This window comes from Eubalaena glacialis, chromosome 1 (assembly GCF_028564815.1).
Source record: "Eubalaena glacialis isolate mEubGla1 chromosome 1, mEubGla1.1.hap2.+ XY, whole genome shotgun sequence".
In the NCBI taxonomy this organism is placed as follows: domain Eukaryota; kingdom Metazoa; phylum Chordata; class Mammalia; order Artiodactyla; family Balaenidae; genus Eubalaena; species Eubalaena glacialis.
In genome coordinates, this window is record NC_083716.1 from 234,129,081 (window position 1) to 234,142,194 (window position 13,114).

Below are 13,114 nucleotides of genomic sequence, written 5' to 3' on the forward strand. Positions count from 1 at the left end.
GTTAAGAAAGAAAAAAACTGAGTTATACTCCAGGCAAAAGGATTATATACAGTTATGTTTGACCTTAGATTTTCTCACTCTAGAACGTATACTCTTGTTATCTGCACAGCAATGCTAAGAAATAAGAGGCAGCTATGAATGTTCTAGATTCATACTTAACAAAAGAGAGCTGTTGTCTGCATGGATTATGTAATATTCTGAATTGATTCATGCATGATGGACTAGCTTCTTCCAAGTTTAAAGCTGCTATGGTGACTACCATCAAAAGAGTAAATTAAGTCTAATAACAAGATGCATTACAGAGGTAAGAACCAAGACTCTGGTTACTGTGATAACTGGTATCACGATAAAATTAGCAAAACAAATAAAAAACTTTGATAATAAATCTAGAAAGATACAACTAGGGCAAAACCATGACTAAAATGCACGTCAGCTAATCAGAAAGACAGGTGTTTTCCTTTAGAAAACAGAAGTGTTTGATTTTTGGTTAAGACTTTCTGTAATTCACAAGGAAGACACCTGGACGAAAGTCTGTTCTATAAACCAGTTTCTGAAAGGTAACTTAAGAATATTAGGTATTGGAAGTCACTGTTTAAGGTAAAAGTGTTGAGAAAGATAGGTGGCATGAGTAGGTGTCAGCTTTTGAAGGCTACCAAAAAGATTTACCTGGACAAAGAAGCTTCCCGTTTCTATCAATAGGCCTCAAACAGCTGTCCTCAGCTATAAATAAAAAGATGCTGGTTAGTGCAGCAAACAAAGAAAACCAAAGAGAGATGCTATACTGTGTTAATTAGCAGGAAGCTAAAAAACCAAAAAAACAAGCAAAAAAACCCCACAACAAAAAACCACGTACAGGCAGTCTTCCCTTTGCACAGCAGTGCAGGACCCTAAGAATGCCTGTGCAAGTTGAAACTGTGCACAGAAATCTTAAAAAAAATTATGATTGTACCGTGACCTTTAAAATTTTTTGTCAAAACATTAAAAACTCTGTCAGTTACACATGTACAGTGAAATAAAAAAAATAGCAAACTAATATTTACACTGTAATTTAAAACACTACAGGGGGCTTCCCTGGTGGCACAGTGGTTAAGGATCCACCTGCCAATGCAGGGGACACGGGTTCGAGCCCTGGTCCGGGAAGATCCCACATGCCGCGGAGCAACTAAGCCCGTGCGCCACAACTACTGAGCCTGCGCTCCAGAGCCCGTGAGCCACAGCTACTGAGCCCACATGCCGCAACTACTGAAGCCCGTGTGCCTAGAGCCCGTGTTCCGCAACGAGAGAAGCCACCGCAGTGAGAAGCCCACGCACCGCAACGAAGAGCAGCCCCGGCTCGGCACAACTAGAGAAAGCCTGCGTGCAGCAACCAAGACCCAACACAGCCAAAAATAGTAAGATAAAAAAAAAAACCACTACAGACACTGAGAATTAAAATGTTTTCTTTGTAAAAAACATAAGAATAGTTTAAACAGGGATTGCTTTTGTCTCATAGAGCTTGCAGTACAGGGTGACCATCTTCTCTAGCCCCTAATGATACTCTAAGTTTGGATCAGCTTCCAGTATTTTATGTTTTATACTTTCAATTTCATGAAATATCTACAAGAGCTCCTTTAATATGAAGTTTTTCTGCCAGCGTCGACTCCTCTGGGATATCTTCATATACTTTTCGTCACAACCACTTTCCTCACTCCTGTGAGTTTATGTTCATTAAGTTTCTCTGGCTGCACATCTGGATTCTCTCAAATGACAGCAGTGCCAGCATTCCCACAGCCAGCTATTTCTTCTACAGCTCCATATACTTTTGTTTCTCTCTCTCTCTTTTTAATAAATTTATTTATTTATTTATTTATGTTTTGGCTGTGTTGGATCTTTGTGGCTGCGTGCGACTTTCTCTAGTTGCGGTGAGCGGGGGCTACTCTTCGTAGAGTAGCGGGGGTTACTCTACTCGTGGGCTTCTCATTGCGGTGGCTTCTCTTGTTGTGGAGCACGCGCTCTAGGTGCATGGGCTTCAGTAGTTGTGGCTCTCGGGCTCTAGAGCGCAGGCTCAGTAGTTGTGGCGCACGGGCTTAGTTGCTCCGTGGCATGTGGGATCTTCCCGGACCAGGGCTCGAACCCGTGTCCCCTGCATTGGCAGGCAAATTCTTAACCACTGCGCCACAAGGGAAGTCCCATATACTTTTGTTTCTTTCCTGCACTTCCACCACTGTTGGCTAATTCGATTATCCATTCTTGTAAAATGTTACCTGAGTTTACCACTGGGAGAAAAGGAGGCAATAAACTACACATTTTGTTGTTTATGTGGTGAAATTGATAGCAGCTATGCACTGACCAATTACTGATAGGCTTTAAAGAGTGAAGTAACTGGTCACTGATCACGATGTACATGTTATTTCACAGTGATCTGTACACTAAAGAGCTAGTAGCAAAGTTTGTACTTTATGCAATTACTCAGTTAATATCCAGTGGCAGCTGAAATTTGAACCATGCTGCTGGGTAACAGATGAACGGTGGTAACTGAAATTCATGTGTATCAGAACTGCACAGAGACTGCCTAGATTTAAAATAAGTTAGGTGATTTTTATGCTTAGTTAGTAAATGGATTAGGCCAGTATGCCCTGTTTTTGAGGATGCAAAGACTCCTGCTTTGTGGGAAGAAGTATATGAGGTTTTAATTCCAAACAGAATTCTTACCAAGTTGCATATGAAGTGGGGGAATTCAAAGGGGTGGAGGCTTCTGAGAGGGCAGGAATGAATGCCATGGGCCTTAGAAGTTCTGAACAGAACAGAATCTCTTTGAGACTCCTGAGTTCTAGCCCTTATACTACAGTAATGTGAAGCCAGCATAGAATTTTAATACAAACGCCTTGACAACTGAAACAGCTTATGTAAAAGAGTCCTTCAATTTAAAAAATGCTAACTTAAAATACTGTTTTTAAAAAAAATTTTCACTTTCATTCAACCATCGCCATGTATCTTCTATGTGCCAGGCACTGTCCTAGAAGCTGACAGTAAGAAAAACCGCCATGGACTCTGCCCACAAAGAGCCTCATCTAATGGGGGAGGTGGACATTCATAACACAAAACACAGGTAGTTACAGTGTAAGTGCTACGAAGGGAAGGACAGGGCGTTAGAGTATGATAGACAGATTAACTGAGACTGTGTAGCCAGGGATGATGGAAATAACATTTCAGCTGAGACCAAATGAGTGACTGAAGTTAGCAGATGAAGAGTAAAGGGAACAGAGTTCAAAAAGATTACAGGACTAAGAAGTCTCAGGGGGGCTTCCCTGGTGGTGCAGTGGTTAAGAATCCACCTGCCGATGAGGGGGACATGGGTTTGATCCCTGGTCCGGGAAGATCCCACATGCTGCGGAGGAACTAAGCCCGTGCGCCACAGCTACGGAGCCTGCGTTCTAGAGCCCGGGAGCCACAACTACTGAAGCCTGTGCGCCTAGAGCCCGAGCTCCGTAACAAGAGAAGCCACCACAGTGAAGGGCAGCCCCCACTCTCCACAACTAGAGAAAGCCCACGTGCAGAAACAAAGACCCAACACAGCCAAAAATAAATATGTAAAAACAAAAAAACAAAAAACCTCCCTCTGCTTTAAAAAATAAAAAAGAAGTCTCGGGGGTGGAAGAGAGCCTGTGACCAGAAACTCCACAAAGTCAGCATGGGAAGTATGCTGTGAATAAGCAGGTGAGTGGACTGCAAGGAGGTTAGTTAGGCAGTGGTCAGACGAAGCAGGTTCCCATAGGCTAGGAGCCCACAGGCAATCCACTACAAAGTACAAAGGGCACAACAGGGCTTTGAGCAGAGGGTGACATGATCTGATTCACCTACGTTTAAGAAGATCACTTGCTATGTAAACAATAGTTCGGAGGGAAGAAGGAGTGGAAGAAAGGAGATCTGTGACATGGGAAGACAACAAACTATTCATTTTAATAAACCATATATTCTTAAGTAACTTTATTGAGGTATAATTTACTTATAATAAAACACATCCAGTTTAAGCACACAGTTTAAAAGAGGTCGATGAAAACACTCGGTAACCACCAGCAAATTGAGATATAAGTTGCATCACCCCCCGAATTCCCTCATGCCACTCTGTAGTCAATCCTCCATCCCCTAATTCTGATCTGCCTCTGTAACTACAGCTTAGGTTTTCTTTTTTGACAATTTCACATCGATAAATGGAATCTTAAGAGTATTACTCTTTTGTGACTAGCTTCTTTTGCTTGGCATGATGTCTTTGAGATTCATCCATGTTTTGCATGGGGTGGTAGTTTACTTCTTTTATTGATGAATAGTATCCCATTGTATGGATACACCACAATTTGTTCACCTGCTCACTGACATTTGGATTGTTTCCCATTTTTGGTTATGAACATTTACATACAGTATTTGTAAGCATACATGTTTTAATTTTTCTTGGATAAAAATCCAGGAGAATTGATAAGTGAATGTTTAAATTCACAGGAAATAAGCTAACTCCTTACCAAAGTGACTGTATCATTTTACACTCCCACCAGCAATACACAGCAGTCCCAGTTGCTCCACATCTTTGATATCACTTAGTTTTGTCAGCATTTAAAATTTTAATCATTCTACTAAGCGTGCAGTGATGTGTCATTATGGTTTTAGTTTGTTGGCTAATGATACTGAGCATCCTCTCCTGTGCTTATTGGGAGTTCATAGGTAGATTTTCTTTTGTAAAGTGGCTTCCCAATTTGGGTTGTCTTCTGATTAGGTTATAAGTATTTTTTATATATCCTGGATGCAAGTCTATTGTCAAATACAAGTTTTATAAATTTTTTCTCTCAGTTTGTGGCCTGCCTTTTCAAATGCCTTTTAAATTTTGTAGTAGTCCAATTTGCTTTTCCCTTCATGGTTTGTACTTTCTGAGTCCTATCTTTTAAAAAATCTCTTCCTTATGGTAAAAGTAACAGAGATTTTCTATGTTTTCTCCCAGAAGTTTTATAGTTTTAGGTTTTAACATTTAAGTCTATGATCCATTTTTTTTTTAAATTATTTATTTAATTTATTTTTGGCTGTGTTGGGTCTTCGTTGCTTTGCACGGGCCTTCCCTAGTTGCGGCAAGCGAGGGCTACTCTTTGTTGCAGTACACGGGCTTCTCATTGCAGTGGCTTCTCTTGTTGTGGAGCACGGGCTCTAGAGCGCAGGCTTAGTAGTTGTGGCGCACGGGCCCAGCTGCTCCGCAGCATGTGGAATCTTCCCGGACCAGGGGTTGAACCCGTGTTTCCTGCATTGGCAGACGGATTCTTAACCACTGTGCCACCAGGGAAGTCCTATGATCCATTTTGAGTTCATTTTTTACATGATGTAAGGCAAAGGTGGAGGTTCATTTTTGCATCTATTGATATCCAATTGGTCCAGCGCTGTATGCTGAAATACTATCTTTCCCCATGGAAATACCTTGGCACTTCTGTTAAAAGTCAACTGACTAAATATGTTTGCATCTATTTCTGGCTTTTCAATGTAGTTCTGTTGTAAATACTTTGGAACATTTCCACATATGATCTCTGTTGCACATTCTTCTTCTTAAAAGAGCCCTTAAAAAATGTAAAAACTATTCTTAGCTCACTGGCTGTGCAGAAGCAGGTTGTAGGCCACAGGTGCTGAACTCCGCTCCATGTGTCTACCCTCATGACTACACACACTGTCTTGATTTCTATAGTTTCAGAGTAAGTCTTGAAATCAGATGGTGTAACTCTTCCAACTTTGTTCTTTATTTCCTCTAAAATTGTTATGGATACTTTAGGTTCTTTGCATTTCCACATAAATTTAAGAATCAGCTTGTCAATTTCTACCAAAAACAAAACAAAACAAAAAAAAAAACCTGCCAGAATTTTGAGTGAGAATGCACTGAATGTACAAATAAATTTGGAGAGAATTAGTCTCTTAATAGTACTGTGTCTTCCTTTTTTTATTTTATTTTATTTTTTTTTGTTTCAAGATTTTTTAGGTTTTATAAAGGTATTGTATTAGCATAACAATGAAAAATTTAAAAGACCATCTCTAATCTCATTATCCTATCAAGCATTGTTGACACTTTTTTTTTCACACACACACACTGTATTTTATTTTTACAAGAGATAAATAGACTGACACCAAGCATTGTAAATGGATGACCACAACAAAAGCAACAATGATTGCAATTACCAAATAGTACTGTGTCTTCTGATCCAAGAATATGGTACATCATTTAATTTATTTGGGTCTTCTTTTATTTTTCATGGCAATGTTTTCTAGTTTCCAATGTACAGGTCTTGCACATATCTTATTAAATTTACCCCCAAGTATTTCATGATAGTTTATGCTATTATAAATGTTTTCTTAATTTAATTTTGCATTTTTTTGTTGCTAGTAAACATATATGGATTTTTATATATTGATTTTGAGTTCTTATTAAACTCACTTATTAATTCTAGTAGTTTTAATAGGATCCTTAGAGTATACAAATAGATGATAAGCACATCAATAGTGCTCACCATCACTGCATCAGGAAAATGCAGTTAAACACAGGAGATACCAATTCATGTTCACTAAAATGGCTACAATCAAAACGACAATTATAGGACTTCCCTGGTGGCAAAGTGGTTAAGAATCCACCTGTCAATGCAGGGGACACGGGTTGGATCCCTGGTCCGGGAAGATCCCACATGCTGCGGAGCAGCTAAGCCCGTGCGCCACAACTACTGAGCCTGCGCTCTAGAGCCTGCGAGTGACAACTACTGAGCCCACGTGCCACAACTACTGAAGCCCGCATGCCTAGAGCCCGTGCTCCGCAACAAGAGAAGCCACCGCAATGAGAAGCCCGCGCTCGCCGCAACTAGAGAAAGGCTGTGTGCAGCAACAAAGACTCAACACAGCCAAAAATAAATAAAATTTAAAAAAAAAAGACAATTATAAATATTGGCAAGGATGTGAAGAAACTACAACCCTGATACATTGCCAGTGGGTATGTAAATGATTCAGCCACTTTGGAAAATAGTACGGCAGTTTCTTATAAAGTTAAACATAACTTTGCCATATGACCCAGCAATTCCAATTCTGTACATCTACCCAGGAGAATTGAAAACACAGGTCTATACAAAGACATAATGTTTATAGCAGAATCAGTCATAAAAGCCCCAAAGTGGAAACAATCCAAATGTCCATCAACTGGTAATGAACAAACAAAATGTGATATATCCATACAATCCGTACAATATATTCCTTTTTATCCAGTCAGCAATAAAAAGGAACTACTGAAACATGCTAAATCATGGATGAATCTCAAAAATGATACACTGAGTGAAAGAAGCCAGACACAAAAGACTACATATTACATGCTTTCATCTACATGAAATGACCAGAAAAGCAAGTCAAAAGAAACAGAAAGTAGATGAATGGCTGTCAGGGGCTTGGTATGTAAATGGGAACAAGAGATCTTTCTGGAGTGATGGAACTGTTCTAAAACTGGATTGCTGTGATGGTTGTATGACCTTATACATTTACTAATAATCACTGAATTATGCTTAAAATGGATGTTTTATGATATGTAAATTATACCTCAATAAAGCTGTAAAAGAAAACTTAATGCCGAGTGAATAGTGAGTTTGTGGAATGTTATATTCATTAAGATAGAATTTACATAAATGTAAAAATACAATATACACACATACATATATAGAGAGAGGTATAATATATATAGTACAATGTGAATGCATGAACTAGGTACACACCCAAATCAGATATACTGGTTGCATCTGGGGAGGGAGGATAGGTCTGAGGAGGAGAACATAGAGGACTTTATTTGTAATGTTTGAGGCAAAAACAAACACATGGCAAGATGTTAACATTTGTCCATTTTGGGTGGTAGATACGTGAGTTTTCCCTAAATTATTTTTTTGAACTCTCCCATATTTTTTTTCAATTAAAAATCAAAACAAAACTAAATTAAACCAAAAAACCAAAAGCAAACATAAATGATTACCTAGTTCCTTCATTAATTTTAATTCCTTTATGGCTTTAATTCGAATATCAAACACCACCTAAAATAGAGAAATAAACTAATGACTGTGTATAAGTTAAAAACAATGGGAGGAGAAGAAAATGAAGATTGTCAGTATGTGCATATACAGGTTGAGTTATTAACTACCTTACATTTAGCAGTTTTTGCCTACTTGAAAAAAATTTTCTTCCATCCCTGAAATTATTTTCTCTCTTCTACAGAGTCAAAGGCAAAAACTTAGATCTTGGTTAAGTTTTCACCAAATTGATAATAATTGGAATGGAAAGGCCGCCTACAGAAAACTTTAGAAAACTAAAGACATAGTAGTAGCGAAAGGCAAAAGTTGACAAACAGTTAACCTTTCTGATGATAGCAAATAAAAGAAACTATAGGTTTCTTTATGTTAAGCATGATGAATTCAGGGCCAGTGCAGGGGACATGGGTTCAATCCCTGGTCTGGGAAGACCCCACATCTTCATTAATAATATAATATAAAACTGTACTAATAATTAACAAGCATTAATAATATAAAAATGTACTAATTCAAGGGTACTATTTAAAATTTCTACTTAAATTATTTTAGATTGTGTTTCCTTTTCTTTTTAAAATTTAGGCTAATTGCCTCTAGGGCATAAAATCGTGGAAATTTAGGGGTAAAGCTGACGACAGAGATCATTGACTCTACTTCCCCACTGGTGTCCCCCCGCTGTGTCCCCCACTGTGCCAAGAAGGAACAGAGCCTGCAGTAATCAAGGACTGCACCAGCCTCCCATTCGGGGTCAGGGCAGTAGGTCTCCTGAGCTTTGGGGCATTGACCTTATACTGTTCCCACTAATGTGCAAACAAACCTTAAGAAACTATAATTTTATATAAAAGAAAACATTCTAAGTTTTAAAAATAAAGTTACAGAAAAACTTAATAAATGGAGACTACATAAATATAAAAAGATGTTTCCTGAAATAATGTTTAAGGAAACCAGTATAATAGTCTTAAATGGAAAACTGAAAAAAATCCCTTTGAAGAGCAACTGGCTTTATACAGAGCACAGAGTATACTGCAGAGCAATTTAAGATAAACTTTAAGAAACCCAAACACCAAAGAACACAAAACCAAAACATATATACCTTGTTTTAAAAATATAGAAAAGACTCTTGAAAATAGCATTTCACAGTTATCAAAGTCAGAAGATTCCATGAACTAATTAAAAAGGTAACTCCCACATTCTAATTCTAGGCTTTGGAGGGGAAAAAAGGCATATATTTTCTTGAAATATGCCAAGGGCTAACAAAGGTAAATAAGCAATAATCAAATGTTACAAATAAAAAGGTGATTTCTTAAGATTTAGAAGTTTACTGAGACAACTGTTCTGAAAGATTAAGGTATTGCTTTCTAAATAAAATTGTATTAACTAAAAACTGTCAACCACACTTAATATTCTACTCACTGTGTTAAGAGTTGCTGATATTTTAACTTGCTCTTCTTCAGAGTCTAATTGGCATAAATTTTTAACTTGGAGCCAGTCAATCTCATTCACACTGGTGATCCATTTCCCTTGTTTGGTCAACAAACTGTAGGTAAAAAGACATTTAAAAAATGTGTCTTTACACAGCCCTTTTATGGATCAGAGAGGATTGGAAAATTCATGCTTTTCTTTAGGCACCGCTTCCAAAATTCTGCCTGTGTCACTTAATGTGACTAATTAAAGGTGACCAAGTTCTACTGAGTTGGGTTTTTGAAAGTTCACTATCTTTTTAGGGTAGTGTTAAGACAGTATTCCACAGAGCCTATATTCATGATTCCAAATATTCTTTGATTTATACAAATAATTTGTTGCCACATTTTTCAAAGAGAACTGTTGTAATTGAACAATCAGTTGTTAACGTCTACCTGCACGCTGCAATCACTAGGGGAGCTTTAAAAGAGTACCTACACCAGAAGCCCACCCATAGACTTTAGTAGTTTAACAGCAGGACAGCACGCACAGCCGTGCAGACTGACACTGAATGAAAGTACCACATCTAATGGATATCATTCACATCATATACACTGTATATTTGTATTTTTATTATAGAGGTTTTAAAATTTTTTATGATAGCAGATGGCAGTGGAGTGTCCTGTTCTAACAAGATTTTCCTACAGATAATAGTAAAGGTTCTTGAGGAAGAAGCGACTTCTTACTAATTCACACAGAGGCACTGAGTGCGCTAGCGGAAGTCCTCTCTGGGAGTGCGCAGCAGAGCCCTAAAACACAATTCTACTCTTCATTTCAGTTATTCCACTCTGGGACTCCACCTTGAGTTAGCAATCTTAAATAGAGCAAAGTTTTAAGCACAAAGATGTTCCCTGAAGACCACCTTAAAATAATGAAAAACTGGATGATAACAAGGATGCTAGCTAAACTATTTAGCACTTACTATGTGTAAACACTTGTAAGCTCTTAACTCTTTCAATCCTTACAACTGTATGAAGCTGGTACTAATTATTATGCTCATTTTACAGAAGAAGAAATTGAGCAGAGAGATGATGTAACTTGCCCACGGTCACACTACTAGTAAGTGATAAAGCTGGAAACAAAGCCAGGCAGCTGGCCCTCAAGGCCTTGTCCCTACCCACTCCTCACACAGGAGCAGTCAGGTAACCTATAACATCAACACAGGTTATTATGCAGCCATGAAATGAGGTTTATGAAGGGCCTTCAAACATGAGGGGAAAGCAGGATGTAACTATTTACCTACAAAATCATCACTATTATGTTTAAAAAGAAAAAAACCGGACTTCCCTGGTGGCACAGTGGTTGAGAATCCGCCTGCCAATGCAGGGGACATGGGTTCAAGCCCTGGTCCGGGAAGATCCCACATGCCGCGGAGGAACTAATAAGCCCGTGCGCCACAAATACTGAGCCTGCGCTCTAGAGCTTGCGAGCCACAACTACTGAAGCCCGGGTGCCTAGAGACCGTTCTCCACAACAAGAGAAGCCACCACAATGAGAAGCCCGTGCACCCCAACGAAGAGTAGCCCCCGCTCGCCGCAACTAGAGGAAGCCCGCGCGCAGCAACAAAGACCCAACACAGCCAAAAAACATATATATATTAAAAAAATAATAAATTAATAAGAAAAAAAACCCTTCAAAACAAAAACCCAATTATTCGAGCTCAGAAAGCTAACAGTGACAGACACTGCATGAGTGGTATGGGGATGCTGTTTTGGGTCTCCTGTCTTCACCTCTATATTTCCCAAGTCCTAATGAATGTATATTACTTTCTAAAAAGAAATATAATAAACTTTTAAATTAAATAAACAAGGTAGGGAAATAAATGTCTGGAAAACACTTGTCGAAAACAGAGTGATAAATGTAATACAAAATAAACACACTTCACAAGTGCTCTGCTTCTCTATGTCACAGCCACTAATAAACAATAATACAGAGCCTCTGTAATCTAAGTGTATTCATAGCACTGATACAGCAGGGAACGGATTCACTGGTCATAACCTGAAGTCTTCAATGTATGGAAATCGGGGGGGTTACAGTGTATGATAATGCTGACCACAGAAATGTACTGGCACAGACATGGATAACAAAAATGAAGAGAGGAAGCACTCCTGAGCTTCACATGTGACTTACAGGAACCAAGGCTGCAACTCCCCAAGTTACTGCCTTACCTGGGCAGCTGGGAGGATCTCAAGCATCATAAAAAGGATTATAACAAAAAACTGAATTGCCTTCTGAGATTCTTGTGACAAGACAGACAAATTTAGCTGTGATAATACCTTCCTCATGAAAAATTTTAGGAACTTTCTCTGTGAGAATGTGCCCTCCATCTTTTATAATGAGTGCTAATCAGAATTATTTGATAAGATTCTGCTTTACTGCCAACTAATCTACACTATATCTAGCCTATACCTATATTATTCAGTTACCACATTTACCAAAAAAAAAAAATCACATTACCATATCATTTTTCTCCAGGTTGCCTAACCACGAACATTCCTATTTACAATACATAGAACACAATGTCTAGAAATAAAAAGAAACATTTAACTCTCATCATTATTAACATAAAGCTTTAGAGTTCTAAGATATAGCACTGTAACTAAAATCAGTTTAAAAAGAGTTCTCTTCTTAGCATGTTACCTGTTACCGTCATTAGAGTCCTGAATTAAAATCGAGCTTCCGTTTCTGAGACCTTGTTCTCTGAATGTCTTCCTCAAGTCTTCCTTGGGAATGGTGGTCCAGCTCTCTTCACCTACAGACTCAGTATTGTTGACTAAGATGACTCCGTCTGGGATTGCAAAGGCTGTGAATACACTACCTATTTCTGCATTAGATGGAAAGACATGTGGAGAGTCTATCAACTGCTGACACTCCTCTTCTTCATTGCTTGTTGCCGGATGAAGAACGTTTAAAAGCAGAGGTTCACAGTCACTACCAGCTGGAATCTGGATTCCGCCAACCTACCACAATATCAAGTCAGCCATTAGTATAGTTCATATTTGCCAAAATTAAGTCAACACAGTAATGTAGTAAAAGACTCTTGTAGAACAATTCCCATTTTTTTTCTTTTCAAGTGAAATAAAGTTTTCACAAATGTCTTTTAAGTATCAGAAGAACAGCTCTAGATTTTTGAAACTTTTTCTTAGCCATCTTTTACTTTTTAGGAGAGAAATCTGAAGTGGAGACAGACATGTGAGTCCTCAGCAGTGGTAAATTTATGAGGTGGACCAAGGACAGTCCATTGAGTGGGTGAGATGCTCCTCACTGCTTTCTTGACTGTGCTCCCTTAAGTCACCTCCAGCCCTAACAGTGTAACGAACCGCTCCCTTCTGAAACCTCATTAAGAGTATGTACAGACCCTCCTGCTCACTTATCTTAGTGCAGTGACCCACACTACGTGCCTGAAGGATACAGACTGATTATTTACCTTTGCGTCTAGCTTCTGACACACAGCCTGGCACCATGGAGGTGTTCTACAACTATCTCTTGAACATATAACCAACACGGATTGTACTTAAAATGTATTGGATATTTCAGCAGTTTTCTAATATGTAAGTGCCATCACATATGCTGAATAAAATTTTATCACAATAACTTAAAAAATATCC

General features: G+C 38.5%; 1 protein-coding gene across 7 annotated transcripts in view; it reads right to left on the bottom strand.

Moving 5' to 3' along the window:
- Positions 1 to 13,114, bottom strand: part of USP40 (ubiquitin specific peptidase 40) — a 92,253-nt gene that overhangs the window by 37,512 nt on the left and 41,627 nt on the right. For 6 of the 7 annotated variants that reach the window (XR_009700792.1, XR_009700793.1, XM_061188685.1 and 3 more), the window contains 4 exons: positions 12,147 to 12,466; positions 9,459 to 9,582; positions 7,997 to 8,054; positions 667 to 720 (listed from right to left, as the gene is read on the bottom strand). Coding sequence is in view for 5 of the 7 variants with exons in the window: in XM_061188685.1 (XP_061044668.1) it covers positions 667 to 720; positions 7,997 to 8,054; positions 9,459 to 9,582; positions 12,147 to 12,466 (556 nt within the window). In the remaining 2 variants the exon portion in view is untranslated. The remainder of the gene's footprint in view (positions 1 to 666; positions 721 to 7,996; positions 8,055 to 9,458; positions 9,583 to 12,146; positions 12,467 to 13,114) is intronic. The other variant, XM_061188695.1, reaches the window with a different exon arrangement.